The 26,440-nt window shown below is 44.7% G+C and overlaps 1 protein-coding gene across 1 annotated transcript in view; it reads right to left on the reverse strand.

The window, feature by feature from the left end:
- The window catches only part of LDB3 (LIM domain binding 3), a 229,399-nt gene that overhangs the window by 10,496 nt on the left and 192,463 nt on the right, over positions 1–26,440 (reverse strand). Inside the window, exons 15-18 of the mRNA XM_075934832.1 lie at positions 12,823–13,126; positions 9,778–9,958; positions 6,545–6,665; positions 3,839–3,954 (exon numbers count right to left, since the gene is read on the reverse strand). Of these exons, the coding sequence (XP_075790947.1) occupies positions 3,839–3,954; positions 6,545–6,665; positions 9,778–9,958; positions 12,823–13,126 (722 nt within the window). The remainder of the gene's footprint in view (positions 1–3,838; positions 3,955–6,544; positions 6,666–9,777; positions 9,959–12,822; positions 13,127–26,440) is intronic.

Consider the following 26,440-nt stretch of genomic DNA (forward strand, 5'->3'; position numbering starts at 1 on the left):
GATAGGTCTACACGTCAGAGGTCTTTTTGAAAAAACGGACTTTTAAAAAAAAAGTCACTTATGTTCACACTGCAATCGCGTTCTTTTTTAAAAAAGTTGAAAGAACAGAGAGGGTTTTCTGACATTGGTAAACCTCTTTCTATGAGGGGGAAGCCTTTTTCTGAAAGAGCTCTTTTGGAAAAAGGTCTGTGTGGACGGGAAAGAGGGAGTTCTTTCAAAAGAGAGGAAAAAGCACAGGTGCTCTGGTAGCCACTCCGTCCATAGTAATCACAGCTTAACTGCAAGATAGCATTCATTCAGTGTGGACGCTATCTTTCGAAAAAGCAGATCACTTTTTCAATGCGCTTTGGCAGTGTGGACGCTCTCTTTCGGAATAAGTTTTTTTGGAAGATCTCTTCCGGAAAAGCTTCTTCCGAAAGAAGCCTGCAGTCTAGACACAGCCTCAGTCTGCTTAGCTATAGATTCCAGTAACACGATCAGGATAAACTGGTGTGGGACAGTTGTGAAAATTACATTAATAGAACAAAGAATCACCTCCTCAAACACTTTAGGTCCTGCCAACTAAAATGAATGAGTGAGAAATTACTTAAAAGTGCAAATGCACCAGAACTGGAGATATTCAGAGAAGGCATCTTTTATAAGTGATTAAATACGTTTTTATGACAAAACTGATGTTGAACCAAGAGAAAATGATGATTGTATTGTGCAAGCATCAGTTTGTCCACTAATCCAAATGCATGTATCAACTTCAGACATTCCCAGTTTCAGAAAAGGAGTGTATTATATAATTGAAGAAAATATCTCATGGAGAAATCAGCAGCCATTAAGTTAATTTAACATTCAACACAAATAATCAATTCTACACTTCCTAAAGTTCATTAGAGGCATCTAGCCCCAAAGGAATCAGTGAATAACTGGAGGATGTCACTATGAAAGCTTATACCACAATATAATTGTCAGTTTTTAAGGTGCCACCAGACTCCTTGTTGTTTTTGCTGAAACAGCCTAACAGTTTATAATTTGTAGCAGATGAGAGACTTGGAAAATTGCTAATAGGGGGTGTGGGTAACTGGATGAGTACAAATGGGACAATCATGGCAGGTGATAAGCAGGGGCATCATTTAAGATGGGGAGTGGTGCCCAACTTGTGCATGCTATGAGAGGGGATGAGAATGAAAGTATGGGGAGGACTGAGAACAGAGGCTTCAACAGTATTATTGAGCGTGCTCAGTAAAAGCCAAGCATCAAGTGGGGGGACCAACCCCATGTGCCCCCCCTCCCCACACTTCATCTCTATTCCAGAGCTACTAAGGCATTGGAAAACTGTACTCTTTTGGCAGACAACTTAGCAGTTAGCTGACAGAGCACTGTATCTAATTCCTATATAAAAAGGAAGAAAATTAATTAAATATTAGACCCACTCAACTCTAACGCTAACATATTCTGACATCTTGTGGCAAGTCACTTAAGGGACACTGGTTAGCCTTAAAATTTGAATGTATATTCTTAGTTTGTTACTAACTCTGGAGAGAAAGTCCAGTTAAGACTGTTGGGCGCTATCTCAGCTCTGGAAGGGGAGTGGGCTCTAGTGGGTTACAGCAGGGGGAAGATTCATTTCAGCTCTATACAAGAACATCAGAATGGCCAGATTGAGTCAGACCAAAGGTCCTTCTAGCCCAGTATCCAGTCTGCTAACAATGGCCAATGCCAGGAGCTTCAGCAGGAATAAACAGAAGAGGCAATCATCCTGATCCATCCCGTCTCCTATTCCCAGTTTATGGCAAATAGAAGCTAGGGACACCATCCCTGCCCAATCTGGCTAGTAGCCACCGATGGACTTATCCTTGAATTTATTTTGTTCTTACTGGAACCTGGTTATAGTTTGGGCCTTTCCACCATCTCCTGGCAGAGAGTTGCACAGGTTGACTGTGAAGAAATAATTTGTTTTTAAATTTATACATTTAATTTAATTCTTGTGTTATGTCAGTGAAGGAATAAATAGCATTTCATTATTCTATTTTTCCACATCGTTCATGATTTTCTAGACATCTAACATATCCCCTCCACCCTTTAGTCATTTCTTTTCCAAGCTGAAAAGTCTCAGTCTTGTTAATTTCTCCCTCTATGGAAGCTGTTCCTTACTACTAATAATTTCTGTTTCCCCTTCTGTACCTTTTCCAAATCCAATATATCTTTTTTAGTTGTGGTGACCAGATCTGCACACAGTATGTGGGCATACAGTGACTTTATATAGAGGCAATATGGCATTTGGGCTTATTATCTATTCCTTTCCTAATGATTCCCAGTATTCTGTTAGCTTTTTAGTTTTTAGACTGCCACTGCACATTGAACAGATGTTTTCAGGGAACTAGCCACAAGGATTCCAAGATCTCTTTCTTGAGTGGGAATAGGTATTTTGTATCTAGAGTTAGGATTACATTTTTCCATGTGATTACTTTGCACTTATCAACACTGAATTCCATATGCTTTCGTGTGGCCTGATCACCCGGTTTTGTGAGACCCCCTTTGCAACTCTTTGCAGTCAGCTTTGGATTAGTCCCTGTTTACCTCTTTTTCAAGAACATTTATAAGTTTAAACGTCTCAGAGGGGTTAGTCTGTAACTTTAAAAAAACAATGAGTAGTCCTGTAGCACCTTAGGGTATGTCAACACAATGGGACAAGGTTGAATTAAGATACACAACTTCAACTACGTTAATTGCATAGATGAAGTCAAAGTACCTTAACTTGACTTTTAGCACTGTCCACACTGCAAGAAGTTGAAGGGGGAATACTCTCCCTTCGAATTCCCTTACTCCTCGTGGAAGCAGGACCACCATCATTGACCACAGTGCCCCTCTCTGTTTGAATTAGGTGTCTTAACTAGACTGGTTAATTTGAAGCCTGGAAGATCGACAGTGGCAGCATCGATCTTCTCTGTAGTCTAGACATTCCCTTAGAAACTAATAAAACTTTAACAGTGGTGGTCCAAATGGAAATCCAAGTAGCACAACACTCATTCCTACTCTCTCCCCCTATATTTTAAGTGGAGTACCTGGCAATGGTTTCATGTTGATCTAACAAACCTTCAGTTACTTGAATGACCAGTCTTTTGTTGTTTTTAATCACCGTACCTCCCTCTTTTTATAACAAACTCCCTGCCCCAAAGACAAAGCTGCAAGCAGCTCAAACTCTGTGGCATTTAAGACCTGCATCTGGAGTCAGGGCATGGGCTTTAAGCAGACCTCAATTATGAAATCCAGGGGTTCCAACTTGGGGGTGGGCTACTGCCCCCCTTGTCCTCCATAAATGGCACCCTTAGTGATAAGTGATTACTATTATATAGATTTTTACTTGTGTGCGCGCGTGCATATTACCTATACACATGCACAAAAGCAGACTGAATGATGACTAACATCTGTATTAATTACTATTCACTTTTCTGAATTGACTCCTTTCTGTATAAAAATACAAATTGCACAACTGTATAAATATTTGTTCCCCGAGAATACAGTATATTTCACACCATTCAATTTATTGATAACATCATTGCTAGAGATCTATTTTAAATTCTGATTTATGAGCAAATGTAGTTAAGAATAATACCAATCTGCTCAAAAAGCATGAATTTTATCTTAGTGTTTCTTACCATTATCAACCTAAATCAAATTTAGCTATTCTGGTGAAAACTGAGGGAAAAAAAAGAAAACAACCCACACGTGCAATTAAAACCAATCAACTACTGACCACCATCTTACTAAACTGAATTCCCTCAGTGTGATATCATAAATTCTAATAAGATTCTAGAATAATAATATAGGTTTGAATGCAGATACTTACAGCACAAATAAAGCAGGTGTCATGCCAAGTGTGTCCAAGGGCTTCAATGAATTTATCTCCTGCTTCAACAGGAAAATCACAGCCATGGCATTTTGTGCTGAACAAAGCGATGTAATCTAAAAATCGATCAATCAATCAAACAAACAAATAGAATGAACTCTGAACACAAGCATATTACACCAAGAAGAAACAGAGAATGTGCCTAGCAATGATTCTTGGGATTATTTTTACTTCGAATTCTGTTCTACACGCCACTCAAATTCTCCAAGGATGAAATTTTTACCAGTTTTCCCTTCTTCCTTTCTTTTTTAAATGCAAAAAAAATCATAGCAAAACCCCCCTTTAATTGCAGTCTTATGGCTGTGAATATAAACACACAAGTCAGAAAATGCAAAGTTATGTTCCCCTCAGAACTCAGACATTAGCCATAGACTAAATGATTATAAACACACACACACACAATAGAGAAGTCATAACCACAAAATAAATGCATAAAGCATATTATATAAGGGCTGGGTGATGACATGATGAATATTGTGAAGCACCACTTAAATTTTCCTGACTGCTGTGTAGTTATGCTCTCAGGTTAATATTGGAATACTACAATTTTAAACTAAATAGAAAATATTATAACTCTGTATCAAAGGGTTAAAATGTCCTAACTTTGAATATTGACTTCAATCTGGAACTGCTGTATCTCAAAAAAAATACAGCAGAAATAGAAAAGGTGCAAGGAAGTAAAACAATCATTCAGGTTATTGGAGTGTAGTGGAAAGTGCCCATTTCTAAGAGAGTACGTGTTAAGATCCACCATCTAATACATTTTAGATGGATCCCTCCTTAAATCCAGAACCTACAAGGTAGTATTTGACTTATAATGTTTCCATTTGTCACTAACATAGAAAGATAAGGCCAGGAATGCAGGAAGAGAGATAGGGCATGTGAAAGGAAGGATCATTGCACAATGTAGTCTAGGCCTTGATCCTGCCTGATAGCTCATTCACCTGGCTAGCTCCTTTTATTTATCCATATGCCCCCCTGTAACACAGTAAGAGTGAAGAAACAGCTGTGCTTGGAAGCTGATTGCTAGGGATGTAAGTGACTAGTCAACTATCCAATATGCAAAAGCTTATTGGATAGTTGACTAGTTTCTTGACTAGTTGCAGGAGCTGGTGGGAGCTGGCTTAAAAGCTGGTTCCCCCTCAGCACCATCTCCATGGAGGGCAAAGGGTAAGGACAATAGTGGGGACCAGGCGCGAGCTGGGAATCAGCTGTCCTGGCTTGCGTAGGATCCCCCACACTGTGCTTCAGCCTGTTAAATGTATTAAGAGCCTGCCAGTTCTTAATAATTTAAAAGGCAGAGCCACAGCAGGGTTACTCCCAGGGCCAGGAGCTAACCCTACAGTGGCTCCCCCATTTATCAACTAATCGACTAGTCGATGGAAAATCCATCAACTAGTTGATTAAACTAAATTTAACATTCCTACTGATTACCAGTTCCAGAATGGAGGCAGTACCAACAGCCAGAGGATAGAAAAGTTTCCCTTGGTGCTTGTTTATCCAAGGAGAGCTTTCCCTTGACTTCTATTGGCCAGCAGAGTATCGCCAGGCTTGGGGGCACAGAATTCCCTTGAGATTGCACCCAAGTCATGACCCAAGGGAACTGAGGAAGAAGCAATTCATGCAGCAGCCGTCCTGGAGCGGTACTATGGAGCTCCGAGTGGAAGTCCCTTCCAAATCTTGGAACATGTTGCTGCTGAGTGAGGGGGAGCCATGTGGAGTTGAAATAAAAAACACCCTAATGTTAAAAAATAAGAGACAATAATGGCTAAGGAAGAGACGATCATGACTAAGGGGGAAAAGAGACTGAAGTGTGCTGTGAGAGAAGGACACACACTTCTGCCAGCCCACCACAACTTGCACGTTCCTGGAGCATCGGGCACTCTGGCACTTCTGGGAGAGTAAGTCATCTCCTGCCAGTGTGGTGCGGGTAAGTACAGGCATGGCCTCCGTGGATGCTGTGGAGCTCACTCACTCACAAGGGGAAAAATGGGGGCGGGAGGGGAGACGGAGGCAGAGATGCGCAGCACTTATAATTCAAAGTGGTTCCAGCCCCGGCACTGGTCACCAATTCCCCATTCAGCAGACTCCCAGGACTGGCCACATTATCAGCTGTTCACTGGGCACCTAGGGCTGGTCCTGGGTCAGCAAGTGCCTGGGAGGAGGCACATGGGGAAGGAGGATTGGAGAGGAGGGAGTGGTGGGGAGGAAGGGGGCAGGGACAGAGTGGGTGCAGGAAGAGGGGGAGCCTCAGGGAAAGAGGCCAAGGAGGAATGGAGCCTCAGGGTTAGAGCATGCACCAGGAAAATCAAAAGTCAGCACCTATGTGTGCCACAAAGGAGGCACCATTTTGAGAAGCACCCCCCCGCTTGAGCGCACATGAGGACACACTGACTGAAGTGGAGTGGTGCACTGTCCAGCACAGTGCACTTCATCTCACAGTGAGTAAAACTGTGTGCAATTTTGTCTCAGTGCCAGAGGCGGAACCAACACTAAAAAGAAGGACTGTCCAGTTTGTAACCCAACAAACAGCCTGTCTAATCAGAAAGAGGCAGGGGAGGCTGTGGGAAATACAGACTAGGAAACACTTGTGCAGCTTGATGTCAGAAACAAGATACTGATTTACTGCTCTATTGTGCGTTATACCTTTCTCACAGTAGGGCTCTCCATCCTCCATGTGGAAGAGGCTATTCCCAAACGGCTTCCTACAGGCAGCGCAGACAAAGCAAGTTGTATGCCAAGTCTGTCTTAACGCATGCATCACTTCCTGAAAAACAAAAACAGCAAAACACATATACACTAAACCCACTGTCAAGAAAACAAATACAACACTGGGATACCCTGGGCTTCTTGTTTTAAAATCAGCCAATTTTGTCCACATTATAACTGAGACCAAGGGATTTTTAAAATGAGGAAATACAAACCTGAGTAGCAATATTTACTCTGATGGGAATGCCCTGCCTCCTCTCAGAGCACTGCAAACCTCCTAACATGATTTATTGTCAAAACAAAGCCACCGAACAGCTAACAAAACCCAGCTCTGTTCAGCTAGTTGACTGCATCAACACAACCCATGGCTCTCTCCTCACTGGGAGACTCTGCACCAAAGAAAGTTATAATCTCTCTCTCACCTCTCCATTTCTATTTTGTATATGTGCACAAGTGGGGCACTTGACAGAGAAACAGGGGATTTAGCTTTATTATCTTCAGTGGCGCTACACTGATTTACACCAGCTGAGGATCTGGCCAAAAATAGTTACCCAACAGACTGTGTGATCTGTGACGTATTTAATGCTGTTATTCTCAACCACGGGGATATGTACCACTGGTGGTACACGGAGATCTTCTAGTTTTACAACAGGTTACATAAAAAGCACTGACAGTCAGTACAAGCTAAAATTTAATACGTACACTGACTTGTTTATACTGTTCTATATATTATATACTGAAATGTAAGCACAATATTTATATTTCAATTGATTTATTTCATAATTATATGGTAAAAATGAGGAAGTCAGCAATTTTTCAGTACCACCATGCTGTGCCACGTTTGTATTTTTATGTCTGATTTTGTAAGCAAGTAGTTTTAAAGTGAGGTGAAATTAGGGGGTAGAAAGACTCCTTAAAGGGGAACACAGTCTGGAAAGGGTGAGAGCCACTGATTTCATGTATCTTATTTTCTGTTTTGTGGGGCATGCTTTTAAGTAGGTTTTTTATGGTTTCCTCATTTTTTAATCTCTACTGTGTGAGGCAGAAGGGAATGAAAATAGTTGTCAGCATTTCAGTCCATTGCTCCAACTTGCTACTCAGACCCATATAAATGTGATTCACCATTCATCACATTACAGAATCACAAGTGAGATTTATTAACTTCTGTTACTATTTGCAAAATAATTATATCTAACAAAGAGGCGTGGATCCATTATGAACCTCTAAGTGCTAAACAGTAAAAGACAGATTGAGAAATCTCACAAATGTAAACAGATGCAGCTGGCAGATTCGCTATGTTATTGATAGAAATCCACAGAGACTCTAAGAGTACGTTTAGACTACACCTCTCTGTTGACAGAAAGATGTAGATTAGGCACGTCGAAATTGCTAATGAAGAGGGGATTTAAATATCCCACGCTTAATTAGCATAAACATGGCCGCCCCTTTTTTTTTAAACAGAGCTTTTTTGGAAAAAAAGCAGCAGTCTAGATGCAGATCTTTTGAAAAATAAACCCTTTTTCAAAAGAAACTGTATTTCTCAAAAAATGAGGTTTACAGGATCTTTCAAAAAAGGGTTTATTTTTCGAAAGATCCGTGTCTAGACTGCTGCTTTTTTTCGAAAAAGCTCCTTTTTGGAAAAATGCGGTGGCCATGTTTATGCTAATGAAGCACGGGATATTTAACTCCCCCCTTCATTAGCAATTTCTACGTGCCTAATTTACATCTCTCTGTCGACAGAAAGGTGTAGTCTAGACACAGCGTAAGTTAAGTATTTCAGTGGCTTTGCTGTTTTAACACTGCCCCTAATGCTCCAGTATGTAGGGCTTCACTGGAACAGGACTTCATCTTACCTGTCTGATGATGTACTTCCTAGCAGGGAGCAAAGTACTGACTTCCCCAATACAGACCGATGTCAGCAGTGGAGGCAGAGTAGTGAAAACGAAGAGTATATTCTTCATTGGCAGATATGGAAGAATTGTGATGGATACTTGGTCACATAGAATCATAGAACACTAGAACTGGAAGGGACCTCGAGAGATCAACGAGTCCAGTCCCGTGTCCTCACGGCAGGACCAAGCACTATCTAGACCATCCCCAACAAGTGTCTGTCTAACCTGCTCTTAAAACATCTTTGGCATCTCTGTATGTCTCATTTTCCTTCTCATTTGTGTATACAAATCCATTGATAAGATTATCTTCATCTGCTGCTGCTCCAACCACCCAATCAGCTTGTAAAGGAATTTATAAAGTTTCAGTTATTACAGTATCTAAGCATGAAACTTAATGGCTGCGTCTAGACTGGCAAGTTTTTCCGCAAAAGGAAGTGCTTTTGCATATAAACTTGCCAGCTGTCTACACTGGTCGCTTGATTTTGCGCAAAAGCACTGACGTTCTACTGTCCGAAATCAGTGCTTCTTGAGCAAATGCTTTGATGTTCCCGTTCGGGCAAAAGCCCTTTTCCGGAAATGTTTTTGCGCAAGAGGGCCAGTGTAAACAGCTAAAAACTGTTTTGCGCAGAAAAGCCCCGATGGCGAAAATGGCGATCAGGGTTTTCTTGCGCAAAACCGCGTCTAAATTGGCACGGATGCTTTACCGCAAAAAGTGCTTTTGCGGAAAAGCGTCCGTGCCAATCTAGATGCTCTTTTCCGCAAATGCTTTTAATGGAAAAACTTTTCCGTTAAAAGCATTTGTGGAAAATCATGCCAGTCTAGACGTAGCCAGTAGGTGTGTAGAAACAAGCAAAATCCTGCTCTACTGCTCTTAAAAATCTAATTATCGTGATTTCTCTAGAGCAGTCTTGCCCTTCATGCATGAATAGCTGAATGGGCCCGATCAAAGTCCAGACTTTGTAGACTGAGACCTGTATGAAGCACGACTGCATAGCATCACCTCACGTTTTGCCTAACTTTAGCAAGAGGTGCCCAAGGCAATACATTTTCATTTTCAGAGGTCACTAAAGCAAGAGTAGGAAGAAGTGAAAAATAAACTCAATGACGTTTTAAAAGAGTTATTCATATTACAAACTTCCTCTATAGACTGGTAAGTGCAGTACGGTCATGTCCAAACCTCCAGCCAGTATAGTACTTTCCTATAATCAAAAGTATTGAATTTCTAATTTCAATGGAGTGAGGACTTAGCTGTGAGGCTCTGTGGTTCTTCTGACTTACCCCCATGATCTTGGTCTGGCATCTGGCACAAGTTGGTGCAAAGAACTGCTCGTAGCAGCGCTCACAGTACACACTGTTTTGCTCTTCCACAAAGCACACGTCTGCTAAAGAGGTCTTGCAGTAAGCACAGTTGAACTCCTCTGGATGCCAGGAACGACCCATGGCTACCAGGAAAGGCCCCCTGTGAAACATCATTATGATATTAATATTGCAGAAGCATCCAATGGCACTGATTGGGGGCCCAGGGTGCTAAGCACAGAATGAACACCTAACAAATATTCCAGAGGAACAATAGTAAGGAAGAGATTTTTAAAATAAGACCCTACAACCTGCTGACAACCAGTCTCCTTTCAAGGTTTTTCAAAGGAAAATTTCAGGAATTAGTTCTAATCACTTTTGATGGTTTAACATATTAACTGAATTTTCAGAACCGTTGTTGAAGTCCTGCCATGGCTTCCAAACCGCCACAACTGTAAATGGTGTCTGGGAGAACTCTCATGTTGCTGCTACTTCCTATCAGCAGCTGTAAACCGCTTGTGTAAATTCGGGCACTGAAAACGCTTTCTTTGAAACCCCTGACAAATCACCAAAAGTTCAGAAATGTTAAATATAAATCAAGGCAACCAAATGGAAGGCTTTCCTCATTCTAATGCAGGGTGGGCAAGCAGTGGCTATTGGCTGGATCTGGCCTGATAGGCACCCAGATCTGACCCAGGGCCGCCTTGGCAGCACCCTTACTACAGAGCAGCTGCAACCATTTTAAACAGCAGGCTGCTAATTGCTTTGCAGTCTGGGCAGGGAGGGGAAAGCTTCATGCGCTGTCCCCACCCCAAGCAAAATCCCTCAGCTTCCATTGGCCAGTTTCCAGCCAACAGGAGCTGACAAATTTTGCTGAAGGCAGGGGCAGCAAATGACACCTCCTCTTGCCCTCCCTTCCTCTCTCCCTGTGCTGGGGCAGAGCCACATGGAGCAGCCACACAGCACGCAGGCAGGGAGTTTGTCTCAGGTTCCTGCAGAGCTGCTTGCTGGGAGCCACCAAGGTAAGTGCCTCCAAGCCAGATCCTGCCTCTGGCACCCCACCCCTTCTTTCTCCCCAACTGCCTGGCTCAGGCCATGATTCAAACCCTCTGTACCCCCTCTCCCTACCTCCTCCAGGTTACAACTCCCTCTCAGACCCTGCACTCCTTCCTACATCCCTCCCCCTAGGCCAGAGTCCTTTCCTGTACACATACCCCTCCCTGGCCCTGCACCCCTCTCCTGCACCCATAACCCCTCCTGGACCCTGGACCCTATGCTCCAGATCATAATCCCCTCCTTCACCCAAACTCCCTCTCAGACCCCACATTCCCCCCTGTACCCTAGTTCTCTATCCCAAGCTCCCTTTACCCTACCCGCTGTCCTAGACCCTGCGCCCCCTCCACAGAATTGCAGCCCTTGACCACTTACCAAAATCTTGGCATGGCCCCCTCATTAAAAATTATTGCCCACCCCTGTTCTAATGAGTATGATACAGAGTAGAGAACTACCACCTGAAAACATAAAAAGCAGGGGACTTTCCAAAGTTGCTGAAAAGTGTAATACACATATACTTTGCAATAGCTTTGAAAGTCTCATGTTTTCTTGCATATTTGAATTACATCCTTACATTGTATCACATTATCAAAATGGCAATTCTGTTTTCATGTGGCTGCAGTATAAAGAATAAGTATGTTAGGGTATGTCTACACTACCCCGCTAGTTCGAACTAGCGGGGGTAATGTAGTCATCCGCACTTGCAAATGAAGCCCGGGATTTGAATTTCCCAGGCTTCATTTGCATGAAGCCGGCCGGCGCCATTTTTAAATGCCAGCTAGTTTGGACTCCGTGCCGCGCGGCTACACGTGGCTCGGACTAGCTAGTTCGGATTAGAAGCCTAATAGTGATTTACTATTAATTCATTAGATGTAGTGATTGTAATTAGAATACTGTGTGTGTTACTGGAGTATTCCTGTGTGGGAAGAAAGGAGAGTGATAATCAGTAGCCTCACACCACTGAACCAATTCCTTTTCAGTGGATGAAACTGTCATTAAAAAACATGGATTACTTGAAATCAGGGTATGTCTACACTACCCCGCTAGTTCGAACTAGCGGGGTAATGTATGCATACCGCACTTGCTAATGAAGCCCGGGATTTGAATTTCCCGGGCTTCATTAGCATAAGCGGGGAGCCGCCATTTTTAAATCCCCGCTGCTTCGAACCCCGTGTAGCGCGGCTACACGGGGCTCGAACTAGGTAGTTCGGACTAGGGTCCTATTCCGAACTACCGGTACTCCTCGTGAAACGAGGTGTACCGGTAGTTCGGAATAGGCACCCTAGTCCGAACTACCTAGTTCGAGCCCCGTGTAGCCGCGCTACACGGGGTTCGAAGCAGCGGGGATTTAAAAATGGCGGCTCCCCGCTTATGCTAATGAAGCCCGGGAAATTCAAATCCCGGGCTTCATTAGCAAGTGCGGTATGCATACATTACCCCGCTAGTTCGAACTAGCGGGGTAGTGTAGACATACCCTCAGGGAGCAATCGTCATGCCAACAATGAGCACCAGTCCAACAGAATGCCTTGGGAAAGAAGAAAAGCATGCAGCGAATCACTGGTAACCTAGCACGTGCATTATCTTTCTCCAGATACAAAAGCAGCAATTACATTTGTCTCCAAACTGATATCTCATTTCCTCAATCCAATATAGTTTTACAGAGTGTCCTTCCAGTTTTATTTCCTGAGATACCTCAGGGAGCAGAAATTTGTAAGAAAAAGGCAGTACTTGTAGTGGAAAAGGTGCCTCAAACAATGACCTTGTATAACTTTGTAGTGATAAAAAGTGAACCACACAGTAGCAAAGATGAGCTCTGGAAATGTTAAATGAATCAAGCAGACAACAGACATCCCCTCTGGGTTATTTAACTGTCTCTCATGTTCTGAGATTGTATAACAAAAATGCAATAATCAGCTGGTCTGTGATACTTTCTCTTCTGCCCTCATCCCTCTCCTCAGAGTTCCATGACCTTACCTAATTATGCTGTTACAGTGTCCACAGAGAGGAGTTCGGTTGCTGGCTGGGAAACGCTCAGCCCTTTGAATTGTTCCCCGGGCTACAGTAGGAGCCTGGGAAGAAGCTGGTATTGAAGGAGAGGAGTAAGTGGAAGTTGAGGCAGGAGATGGTGCTGGTGCACCCCGCGGCAGGCTATGTTTGGTAACGGAGGTGGTGGTTTTTCCAGGTGCAAATTTCTGGGAAAAGGAGTCATCTGTTACCCAGGGAGGACGGCATGAAGGATCAGCATGACCTGATGTATAAGAATGTGCTGGTGCTGGTGCTGCTGTAACATCCAAAAGAAAATCAAAGAACGCTTGAAGGTCTTTTTGTTTTAGAGTGCAAACAACAACAATTTAGCAAAATGTACTCCATACCATAAACAAACAGAAGACTTGGATAACAAATGGTTGTGTGTTCCATTAGCACAGATCAGAGTGGATTGAGACACAGGCTAGCACCAAAATCCTGGACTTGTATCCAAATAAATCATAGAAACGATAATCTACTGGTTTTCCCTGCCTTTATTGTGCTCACTTATAAGGACATTGTTAATTTTTACTGCAAATGGTTGTGATCACTGCTTTCTGTCCTCTAGTAAATCAGAATACAGTGGCAAGCTAGAGTCACAGGGCCAAATCAAACCAGAACTCCCCATGATTTTAATAGATTCTGCTTAAGTATTGGTGTCATGAACTTGCCTAAGATGTGGATTTTTCCACAGACACCTACTCTTGTCTATCATTTGTATAAGTTTTACACCTTCGTTAATGAAGACATTAGTCTCACCTGTGGAACACAGAAACTAAAAGAGAATAATAAAAATAATGCTGGGAGAACAAATACAGATTGTTTAATTTATAAAAAGAGAAGCCAAATGCAGGTTAAGATGAACAAGTGGAACTTTATTAAACCTTGTGTGCTGCTTTGTCCATGTGGCTTAGTTGCTACTAGCCTAACTCCAACTGATCTCTGTTCACTTAGGGTTTATCTACACAGCACCCTAAACTTGAAATAAGATATTCAAATCTGCACATCTTATTTTGATTGATTGTGTTTTGAAATTGTATTTTTTCTACATAGCGCCAAATTTCAAAAAAACGTGCTACAGGCAGTCCCCGGGTTACGTACAAGATAGGGACTGTAGGTTTGTTCTTAAGTTGAATCTGTATGTAAGTCGGAACTGGCGTCCAGATTCAGCTGCTGCTGAAACTGACCGCCAGTTCTGACTTACATACAGATTCAACTTAAGAACCCCAAGCTTCCCCAAGTCAGCTGCTGCTGAAACTGATCAGTGGCTGATTCCAGGAAGCCTGGGGCAGAGCAACTTTGCCTCGGGCTTCCTGTAGTCAGCGCTGGTCAGTTTCAGCAGCGGCTGACTTGGGGACGCCTGGGGCAGAGCAGCTTGGGTGCTGCTGGGTTGCTCCAGTAGCACCGCTCCTCAGCGCTACTGGACCAACCCAGCAGCACCCCAGCTGCTCTGCCCCAGGCGTCCTGATTCAGCCACTGCTGAAACTGACCAGCAGCGGCTGAATCAGGACCTGGGGCAGAGCAGCTGGGGTGCTGCCGGGTTGGTCCAGTAGTGCCCAGAGCGGCGCTGCAGGACCAATCGGCAGCGCCCCAGCTGCTCTGCCCCAGGGTCCAAAACAAAAGCCTGGTCTGCTGGGGGGGGGGCACACTAGCTGCGCCCCCCCACCCCAGCAGACCAGGGACACGGGGAGCAGAGCCGCAGTGGCAGCGGGGTGCCGCGCCTCTGAGGCTTTGCTCTGGCAAAGTCTCAGAGGCACGGGACCCCGCCGCGGCTGTGGCTTCAGTCCCGGTGCCTGTGGACGGTGCCTGTGGACGGTCCCCAGCAGACCACAGGCACCGGGACTGAAGCCGCAGCAGCGGCGGGTTCCCGTGCTTCTGAGGCTTTGCTCTGGCAAAGCCTCAGAAGCGCGGGAACCCGCCCGGTGCCCCTGGTCTGCTGGAGACGGTCTCCAGCAGACCAGGGGCACCGGAGCAGCTTATGAACGGGGCTCTCTCACCCCGGAGCTCGCAGGTAGCAATCCGCCACCTCGACCTCCGGGGTGAGAAAGCCCCGTTCGTAAGTGCGGATCCGACATAAGTCGGATCCGCGTAATTCGGGGACTGCCTGTATTTCGAAACATCCCTTGACCCTTATGGAATGAGGGTTACAGGGATGCTGGAATAGTGCACCCGTTATTTTGAAAAATATTTCAAAATAATGGGAGCATTTAAAAGAAATAGCCCCGCTGTCTAGACATACCCTTAGTGTTAACTTTAGTAACAGCCCCTCCCGGGAACACAGGCACTCTGGCTCCATTCCCATTGATCATGATACTCCGATATCACAGCCAGCAAGGGAAAATCAACAGCAACAAAAGGAATAATATTTCTGTGATCAAGGTTCTAGACCAAAACTCAGGATCTCAGTTCAGACCTCAGTTCAGTTCTTGATTCTGCTATGGACTTCCTGTGTGACCTTGTTTCAGGCCTGGTCTGTAAAATGGGGGAAATACTTCCTTTCTCCCATCTGTTGTTTTATCTATGTAGAATCTAGTAAGCTCTTCAAGCTATCGACTGACTGTTACTCTCTGTTTGTACAGTGTATAGCACAGTGGGGCACTTATCTTGGGCTGAGTCCTTAATACAAATAATCATCAGAATCTATCATCTGTACTCACTGGAAAGCCTTCCGCCAGCATCTTGTTCTCTTTTTAAAACTACATGCTGAAGGCTCCAAAATCTGGGTATGACTGAAAATTTCATGAAAATCCTTGACTTGTATCCAAATAAATCATAGAAACTATAATTTACTGGTTTTCCCAGCATTTACTACCTTCATTTACAAGGACATTGCAGTGTTAGTTTTTATTGAAAATGGTTGTGATCACTGCCCTCTGCTACATTTCCCAATCACAGTGTAGAAGGTCAAATATATTCATTACTTGGGAAAGGAAAAAAGGAAGCAAGAATGTATTGGTGTATTCTAGAAGGCTACGTCTAGACTGGCCCCTAATTCCGGAAGAGGCATGCAAAGCAGGTAAGTCAGAATAGGGAAATCCGCGGGGGATTTAAATATCCCCCGCGGGATTTAAATAAACATGTCCGCCGCTTTTTCTCCGGCCTGGGGAAAAGCCGGAAAAAAGCATCTAGACTGGCGCGATCCTCCGGAATAAAGCCCTTCTCCGGAGGATCTCTTATTCCTACTTCCAAGTAGGAATAAGAGAGCCTCCAGAAAAGGGCTTTATTCCGGAGGATCGCACCAGTCTAGACGCTTTTTTCCGGCTTTTCCCCAGGCCGGAAAAAAAGCGGCGGACATGTTTATTTAAATCCCCTGCGGATTTCCCTATTCCAAAGTTCTAAATTAGCATGCCTCTTCCGGAGAAGGGGCCAGTGTAGACGTAGCCGAACAGCCTGAAAGGGAAATGACCCAAGAGAATAGAAAAACAAGGATAGCCAGTGCACACCTCCAGAGCTTTAAATACTCTTTCTTTTCAAGACTTTAAAAAATAATATTGAAGTGGATAAAATTAGTAAAAATTTTAATTCGTCAATTATTAATTTATACATTGATACCTTTATCCAAATAGTCCTATTTGGGGCTGAACATTCTTATGCTTATGTAACTGCTATCAGGCAGATTTGAACCTGGGATCTCTAGAACTTAGTCTAGGAGCTTCTACCCTTTGAGCTAAAAACCAGTTGGCTCTCAGACCATCCTATAAAGGTCTCATGTTCTTACCTGTTGCTGTGGTCTAGGTGCCACTGCATGGGACAGTGAACCACACTAGGGCTATGTCTACACTGCAGAGGTTTTGCGCGAAAACAGCTGTTTTTGCAAAAAAACGTGTGGAGCATTCACACTACAAGCACATTTCTGTGCAAGAAAAAGTACAGTAGATCATCAGAAGACAGGGCTTTTTGCACTAGAGTTATTCCTCTTTCTATGAGGAATAAGCCTTTTTGCACAAGAGCTCTTGCGCAAAAAGGCATGTGTGGACGGACAACAGGGGTTTCTTGCGCAAGAAACCCCTATCGGAAAAAGCACAGGTGCTCTGATGGTCAGAGTTTTCTTGGGCAAGAGCGTCCATGACAGTGTGGACACTCTCTTGCGCAAAAGCACATGGCAATGTGGATGCGCTCTTGCACAAGAACTTTTTGCAGAAGATCACTTCCGCAAAAAGTTCTTGCGCAAGAAACCTGCAATGTAGATGTAGCCTAAGTGTGTGAGTTATGCTTAATGTCTGTCCAAAGGTGAATTTTTCTTTTGGGTTGATATGAGCAAATTTCCTCATCAGTTTGAGATCAGCAACTGTGAAACAGATCGCTTCCTGTTTTTTAAGAATTGTAAACACAATATTTGACTGTTGTAGAAAAAAATGGATGAAGTCTGAAACACAAGATAGGATCCTCTTGGAGCAATAGTGCCTTTGCTTGCTTTTATTTTTTTTAAAGAAGCTATGTCCAAACTGCAGAGTTTTTGCACAAAAACTTGTGGAGTATTCACACTAGAAGCACATTCTTGTGCAAGAAGTACAGTTAACTGTAAGAACAAAGGGCTTTTTGCATAAGAGTTATTCCTCTTTCTATGAAGAATAAGCCTTTTTGTGCAAGAGCTCTTGCGCAAGAAGGCAGTGTAGACGGGCAACAGGGGTTTCTTGCGCAAGAAACCCCTATGGCTAAAATGGTCATCAGAGCTTTCTTGCACAAGAGAGTGTCCGTAGCAATATGCAAAAGCACACCTCTTGTGCAAAAGCACATACCAGTATGTATGCCCTCTTGAGCAAGAACTTTCTGTGCAAGAACTCTTGCACAAAGAATTCTTGCGCAAGAAGCCTGTAGTGTAGACGTATCTAAGGTGTTGCCTTACGATAGTTGTTACTGTATGATCATGTTCAGGTAAAAAAGTCTACAGGTGCATACAGAGGGTCTGTTTCCTCCTCTGAATTAAGCAAGTAAAAAGTTCACATTGATGTTAAAGGGACCAGGATTTGTCCCTGAAAAGGGAGACATAGTATGCATCTGTGAATTAGTCAGGTACAAAATTTCCAAAAATGTTTTGTTGATTTAAAATACCCATAACTTTAAACAACAACAGCAACAATTTCCTATTAATACTGCCTGTTTTTTAGATATTATTAAAAACTTCAGTATAAAGGAAAATTAGTAGTTATGTTCACATACATTTGGCTAGGATCATCTTACTCACATGACTTAAATTACGGGTACATTGATAGCAAGTTTGTGTAGGTCAAACTGATTGCAGTTTTTAAAAAATACCATGCCAGAAAGTAGAAAATACTAATGAAAGTGTGTGTGAATTTTGGGAGTTACAGATTAAATTGACAAATGCTTTTGGCATTATACATGAATCTTAAAAAAATAAAAACACTCAAGAACTCTGACCCGATGAGTCTCACCTCTTTTTTTATTCCTTTTACAGATTAACCACTACACAGATTTATACCACTTTTGCTACAACAAATAGCAGAGGAATATGTAGATCAGATGTCAACAAAGTTCCATTAATTTTGCAGATACAGAAGTCATTTTCACAACAACAAAATGCTAAATGAAGAAAATACAACAGAACACTCCAGCTCTGTCAGCCACGAGTATTGCCTGTTTCCAGAACTGCCTGGCTCACCACCTGGCCTCAGCACAGTATCTTGATGAGCTAAGAGGTTACTCACCTGTGCAGTAACTGACATTCTTCAAGATGAGTGTTCCTGTGAGTGCTCCACTCAGATCAAGGGGTGACACAATGCTTTTCATCTGAGATTCTCAGTAGTACCTCATCTCTCCCGGACTGTGCGCACTCTCTGCCTGCCCTACGAACTGCCAGTGGATAAATAGCATGCACGTGGTTTGCGGTCCTCAGTTCCTTCTTTACAATGGACCTATGTCTGATCCAAACTAAAGCTGAGGAAGGCGGTTAGTGGAGCACCCACAGGGACACTCATCTCAAAGAACATCAGTTACTATACAGTAACTTCCTCTTTTCTTTCGAGAGAAGTCCCTGTGGATGCTCCACTCAGCTGACTATAAGCAGTGTTCCTTAGGACAGTAGGGGCTTCGGATCAGGTCAGAAGGTTGCAGACAAAACAGCTCTGCCCAGTCTTTTGTCAGTTGCAGTATCCTGTAGAAGGGTGGAGTGTTGTGTGAATGCACAGGTGTGTACAGTGGGCTATCCATCTAGAAAGGCTCCGCTTACAGATGAAGTTTCCCTGGGATAATGGAGCAGTGGAGACAAAGAGCTTTGGAGTTCTTCGGAATGGTTTAGTTCTGTTTAGATAGAACAAGAGAGCCCTGCTCTGGTGTATGGCGGCAGACTCGAAATCACTGACATGTGGTTTCGGGACTAACATTGGTTAGTGAATGGGTTCATATAGATGGAAGGAGGAATGTACTTTAGGTAGAAATGTAGGGTGTTTGCGAAGCATGACTTTATCTCAGAATAAGGTGGAACATGGGGAGCTCCAAGTTCTTCCACCCTTGTGGTGGAAGTGATTGTGACTAAAAAGGCTGTTTTCATGAAGAGGTATAAGAGAGAGCATATGTCCAAAGGCTCAAAGGGTTTGTGCATTAGTGCATAAAGGACAAGATGTAGGTCCCAGGGATGCACTGGTGAACTGATATCAGGGTATAGGGTTTGGATGTCATTCACAAATCTTTTGGTGATTGGCTGTGAAAACACTGTGGCATTATCCACCTTATGGTGGAATGTGGGGATGGCAGCGAGATGCACCTAGATGAAGTTGTTGGAGAGTCCTTGGATTTAAGTTCCAGTAAATAATCAGGGATTGAATGAAGAGGAGCAGAGGTTGGGGAGGTATGTTTTTGTGTGGACCAAGTTGCATACCTCTCCCATTCTTACAGGTAAGTAGTGTGTGTGGGTAGAGTTCTGCTGTGTAGGAGAACTGTGTGTACTGCTTCTGAGCTCTTCATGAGAGAACTATTGAGTAGCCAGGCTTTGAGGTGGAGACAGTCTAAGTTGGGGTGAAGAATCTGGTTGTTGCACTGAGATAGGAGATTGGGCTGGAATGGGAGAGGGATGGGGGGATTGGTCAATATTCCCATCAGGAAGGAATACCGGCATTGCCTGGGCCACACTAGGGCTTTTAAGAGGACTTGAGAGTTGTCTTTTCTGATCTTCTGAATTACCTTGTTTAGTATGAGTGTGGGTGGGAGGATGTAAAGAAGCATGTCGGTCCACAGGAGCAAAAAGGCATCTCCCTGGAGTGGGATCCCAGGCCTGCTCTGGAACAGAACTCTGGACATTTTTTATTCTGGGCTGTTGCAAATATGTTGAGTTGGGGAAATCCCCAGCGTTGGAAGATGATGTGTAGAATGGTATTGTCCAACTCCCACTCGTGTTGTATGGGGAAGCAACGATTGAGTTTGTCCATAGTGATGTTTTGGGTGCTAGGTAGGTAAGTGGCGGATACGGTGATATTGTGTTTCAGGCACCAATTCCAGAGTTGGATGGCCTCCGTGCACAGGTTGTGGGAACAAGTTCCACCCTGTCTGTTCACGTAGAATATGTATGCTATGTTGTCTGTCATGATCCTTATATTACAGCCTCTGATGACAGGGAGGAAATGTCGGCAGGCATAGCGTACAGCTCTGAGCTCGAGCAGGTTAATGTGTAGGATGGCTTCTGAAGTGGACAACAGTCCCTGCATTGGGTTTGTTCTATTAGTGCTCCATATCTTGTAGGGATGCGTCCATTGTGATGATGATTTTTGGAAGGTCTTGTGATTTTTGGAACCTCTTTGCACATGTATAGTGGGAAAGTCCACCGTGGTAGTGAGCCCTTGACTGTATAGGGCATTGTGAGGGATTTGATGAGTTTTCGCCATTTTGATTGGTATACCAAAGCTAGCCAGCTTTCAAGGCATCTCATGTGCAGGCAGGCATTGGGGATGACAAAGGTGGAAGCTGACATGTACCAATAGCCAGAGAAAGTTGAAAGCCATGACCTTCAGGCTGATGCAAATGGTGTGTATGAGATTTCAGATTGCTCTGACTTTCCTGTGGCAGTGAGTCTCGACTTCTGATGGAGCTGAGAAAGGTGCCTACGAAATGGATTTGTTGGGTAGATGATAATGTTGACTTATCTCTATTTGTAGGCCTACGTTTTTAGAGACCAAAGGGAAGAACAGTGTATTGATAATGGTCGTTCTCAAGTGTAAATCTGAGGAAGTACCCGTGTGCCAGGTGGATAGTAACATGAAAATATGCACCTTGGAGGTCAAGAGCTGAAAACCAATTTCCCTGCACCTTTGCTAGGATTGTGGAGAGAGTGACCATCCTGAATTTTTGTTTTTGTACATGTTTGTTCAGACCTCAGAGGTCTAGAATGGGTCACAATCCCCAATTTTCCTTTTCCATCAAGAAGTAATGGGAATAAAACCTCTTGCCCGTGCAGAGAAGGTACTGGTTTTATGGCTCCGAAGTGAGTAAGGCATTGTGACTCTGAATGGACTAATAGCACATGAGAGGGATCCCTGAAAAAGGATGGGAAGGGGAGTGGATAGTGGAGTGGGGAAGTGAATGGGATGGTATACCCTGATCAAATGATCTCCAGGACCCAACGGTCCAAAGTAATAGCTTCCCAGTTATGGAGGAATGGTTATAAACACAAGGTGAAGGAAGGATTGTTCACTGCGAGCACTGGGGAGGGTAGATTGTTTTCAGTGCTCTTCATAGAATCATAGAACCATAGAGCTGGAAGAGACCTCACGAGGTTATCAAGTCCAGCCCCCTGCCCAAGGTAGGACCAATCCCAACTAAATCAACCCAGCCAGGGCTTTGTCAAGCCAAGACCTAAAAACCTCTAGGGATGGAGATTCCATCACCTCCCTAGGTAATCCATTCCAGTGCTTCATCACCCTCCTAGTGAAATAGTTTTTCCGAAAATCCAACCTAGACTTCCCGCACTGTAACTTGAGACCATTGCTCCTCATTCTGCCATCCGTCACTACTGTGAACAGCCTTTCTCCAGCCTCTTTGGAACCTCCCTTCAGGAAGCTGAAGGCTGCTATCAAATCTCCCCTCACTGTTCTCTTCTGCAGACTAAACAAACCCAAATCCCTCAGTCTCTCCTCAGAGGTCATGTGCTCCAGCCCCCTAATCATTTTGGATGTCCTTCGCTGGACCCTCTCCAATGCATCCACATCCTTTCTATAATGGGGGGCCCAGAACTGGACACAATACTCCAGATGTGGCATCTCCAGAGCCAAATAAAGGGGGATAATCACTCCTCTAGATCTGCTGGCAATGCTCCTCCTAATGCAACCTAATATGCCATTAGCCTTGTTGGCTACAAGGGCACACTGTTGACTTATATCCAGCTTCTCATCCACTATAATCCCCAGTTCCTTTCTTGCTTTTTGGAAGCCGCTGCTTGGGTCACCACAGAAGGTGGAGTTGAGTTGTATTTGGGCTCTGTTGGTAGTGAGTATCATGTTGTTGGCATTATGCTTGCAGTGAATAGTGGGAGTATCACTGTCATTGGTATGGCTGATACCTATGGATACGTCTAAACTACATGGCTCCGTCGACGGAGCCATGTAGATTTGTTGTTTTGGCAAAGGCAAATGAAGCCACGATTTAAATGATCGCGGCTTCATTTACATTTACATGGCTGCCGTGCTGAGCCGACAAACAGCTGATCAGCTGTTTGTCCGCTCAGCACGCTAGTCTGGACGCTCCCCTGCCGACAACAAAGCCCTTTGTCTGCAGCCCCAGTAAACCTCATCCCACGAGGAATAACGGGGCTGCCGACAAAGGGCTTTGATGTCGGCAGGGGAGCATCCAGATTAGCGTGCTGAGCGGACAAACAGCTGATCAGCTGTTTGTCGGCTCAGCGCGGCAGCCATATAAATGTAAATGAAGCCGCGATCATTTAAATCGTGGCTTCATTTGCCTTTGCCTATGTGTCTAATCTACATGCCTCTGACAACAGAGGCATGTAGTCTAGACACAGCCTATATTTGCTGTAGCTGCTTGCATACCCAAGGAGATCAGGGTTGGTCAAGAGTCTTTCATGGTATGGAAGACCTAATTGGTGTTGGCTGTAAAGAGTTTGTGACCATCAAATGGAGGATCTTCTATTGTAGTCTGGATTTCTCTTGAAAAGGAGGAAGAGGAGAGCCAGGATATACAATGCATGATGACCACTGTGTGGTGTAGACCTGGCAGCTGTGTCTGCGACATCCAGTGTGGCTTGGAGTGCTGTGTGGGATATTAGTTTTCCTTCAGAGATCAGTGCCTGAAATAGTTATTTCTTATCTGGAGGCACGTCATCAATAAAAGTTTGTATTTTGCATAGTTTCTCTGGCTGCATTTTGCTGATAGTGCTGTGTAACTGGTGACCCTGAATTGCAAGATGGAGGAGTATAATACGTTAGGCCCAAATGCCTCCATCCTTTCATTATCTCTGGTCGTTATGAATTGTTGTTGCTTGTTCTTCTGATTAGCTGCTTCCACTAATAGTGAGTTAGGAACAGAGAGTGTAAAGTGGAATTCAGTGTCCTTAGAGGAGACAAAGTATTTCCGGTCCATCTGCCTGCTAGTGGGTATGATGGAGCAGGACGGCTGCATTAATAGAGTGCTATTTTAGAGGTGGTAATGGCTTGCAATAGGTCCATGAGCTCTTATTGGCTATTGAAGGTTTTCTCCAAAGTAATATTGAGATCATCTGCCACTCTCTTAAAGAGGTCCTGGAAGTGGGGAGTTCCTCTGTAGATGTGGATGTGATGGGCAATTATTGTCCTCTATTGTCCTGTATGTCCGGTTTAGGTTCAGTATTAAAGTCCACCTCCACTTGAGTGGTTGGTGAACTTGCCTCCATGGAGCAGGACAGTTAGTATGTCCGCTTTACAAAGGGCCACCACGTAAAACTGGGAGAGCCTAGCATATTGAAATGACCAAGGTTTTGTTGTTGCTGTTGTTTTGTAAACAGGAGGAAGACAAATACTAAGTAACTATGTATAAACTAAGAAACTCTGTTGCTGAGATGGGCAGTGCAACTGCTGTATCTGTCTCTGGCCAGGGATGGCACAGAAGCAATTGGGGTATGTCTACACTACAGCGCTAATTCGAACTAACGCGTCTAGAACTAAAAGCTAGTTCGAATTAGCGTTTTGCTAATTCGAACTAGCATGGCCACATTAAGTGAACCCTGAACAGAGCTTAAGGATCATAGAATCATAGAATCATAGAATAATAGGACTGGAAGGGACCTCAAGAGGTCATCGAGTCCAGCCCCCCGCCCTCAAGGCAGGACCACGCTCCGTCTACACAATCCCTGACAGATGTCTATCTAACCTGTTCTTAAATATCTCCAGAGAGGGAGATTCCACCACCTCCCTTGGCAATTTATTCCAATATTTGACCACCCTGACAGTTAGGAGTTTTTTCCTAATGTCCAATCTAAACCTCCCCTGCTGCACTTTAAGCCCATTACTCCTTGTCCTGTCCTCAGAAACCAAGAGGAACAAATTTTCTCCTTCCTCCTTGTGACACCCTTTTAGATATTTGAAAACTGCTATCATGTCCCCCCTTAATCTTCTTTTTTCCAAACTAAAGAAGGGCAGGGCATCAGAGGAGGACTTAGAGCGTGGAGCTGCTGTCTCAGGCTAGCCGAGGGCTGTGCTTAAAGGGACCCGACCCCCACCCCGGACAGACAGTTCTCAGGGGTGCCCCGCTTGAAAACCAGTCCTGGCTTGGAGTGCCCGGAGTGCCCACACTGGGCACATCACAGCACTCGGCCATCAGCCCGGCTGCACTTGCCGCAGGCTGCCATCTGGGGAGAGGGGGCAATTGGGGGGCTGCAGGAGAGCTTCCACCCCCAGAAGCCCGCAGAGCCAGCCCAGTCCTCCCCATCGGGGGCTTGTGCCCCATTCCTCCCTCACCTCCTTCCACTTACCCTTCCCTAGCCCCTTTTCTTGATGTACAAAATAAAGGACAATTGTGTTCAAAAATGGAATCTGACTTTATTGAACAAAACTGGGGGAGACTGGGAAAAGGAGGTGGGAGAGGGGAAGAGAGAGGCTGGGAGAGGGGAGGGCAACTAAAATGATCAGGGGTTGGGAACAGGTCCCATATGAAGAGAGGCTAAAGAGACTGGGACTTCTCAGCTTAGAAAAGAGGAGACGGAGGGGGGGACAGGATAGAGGTCTCTAAAAGCAGGAGTTGGGTGGAGAGGGTGCATACAGAAAAGTTCTTCATTAGTTCCCATAAAGAAGGACTAGAGGACACCAAAGGAAAGGAATGGGTAGCAGGCTTCAAACTAGTAACAGAAAGTTGTTCTTCACAAAGCAAAGAGTCAACCTGTGGAACTCCTTGCTGCAGGAGGCTGTGAAGGCTACAACTAGAACAGAGTTTAAAGGGAAGTGAGATCAAGTCATGGAGGTTGGGTCCATGGAGTGGTATTAGCCAGGGGGTAGGAGTGGTGTCCCTGCCCAAAGTTTGTGGAAGGCTGGAGAGGGATGGCACGAGACAAATGGCTTGGTCACTGTCTCCGGTCCATCCCCTCCAGGGTTCCTAGGGTTGGCCGCTGTCGGCAGACAGGCTACTGGGCTAGATGGACCTTTGGTCTGACCCAGGACGGCCATTGTAAGCTCAGGGCTCAGGGTCGGGGGTCTCAGTGAACCCCCTTGATTTTCATGCACACCTGGTCCTGGGTGGCCAGGCTGGCAGCTCTCCTGCCCAAGCCGGCCACTTTCCTGTGCCTAGTGCGGAGATCGTGGACAAGGTCCACGATGTCCACACTAGCCCAGGCGGGTGCCCGCCTCTTGCGGTCCAGGGCAAGCTCCCAGGAGCCGCCAGCCTGGTCCCGGGAAGAGGGGGAGGGCTGGGGGGCATTGGGTGGCTGGCTCGATCCGTGTCAGGTGCAGGGTCTGCTGGCTGGGTGCTGGCAGGCTTGCACCTGGCACGGGCACCGTAGCCAGCCCGTGCCCCTTTAAGGGGTCCGGGGCCGGGAGGGGGCATAGAGTTTCCCTGGTGTTGGCCAGAGTGGCCACCAGGGAAACCTGGGAAGCCTTAGCCTCCCACTAGTTCGAATTAAGGGTCTACACAGCCCTTAATTCGAACTAGCTAGTTCGAACTAGGCTTAATCCTCGTAAAATGAGGTTCACCTAGTTCGAACTAAGCGCTCCGCTAGTTCGAATTAAATTCGAACTAGCGGAGCGCTAGTGTAGCGCCTATGAAAGTTAGTTCGAACTAACGTCCGTTAGTTCGAACTAACTTTGTAGTGTAGACATACCCTTGGAGATCTTGGACTGTGTGCATGCTATTGATACACTGGCAGTTCATGAGGCACGTAGAACCATATGCATGGTCTGGGAGTGGAGGGGTACTGCTGAGAAAATCCCTTATCAAAGGTGCTAAAACATACCTGGACCTGAGTGGAGCACCCCCAGAGACATCTCTCAAAGGAGAGAGAAGAAAAGCTGAACAGCAAAGGAGTTTGTGGGGTCCACAGCCATCCTTAGAGGAGAGTGAACAGTCATTGGGGAACATACAGCATTTTTGGTTTGGAGGATGCAGGAGGAAGTCAACTTGAGGAATAGAGAAAACAAAC

Source organism: Pelodiscus sinensis, chromosome 8 (genome assembly GCF_049634645.1).
Source record: "Pelodiscus sinensis isolate JC-2024 chromosome 8, ASM4963464v1, whole genome shotgun sequence".
Lineage (NCBI taxonomy): Eukaryota > Metazoa > Chordata > Testudines > Trionychidae > Pelodiscus > Pelodiscus sinensis.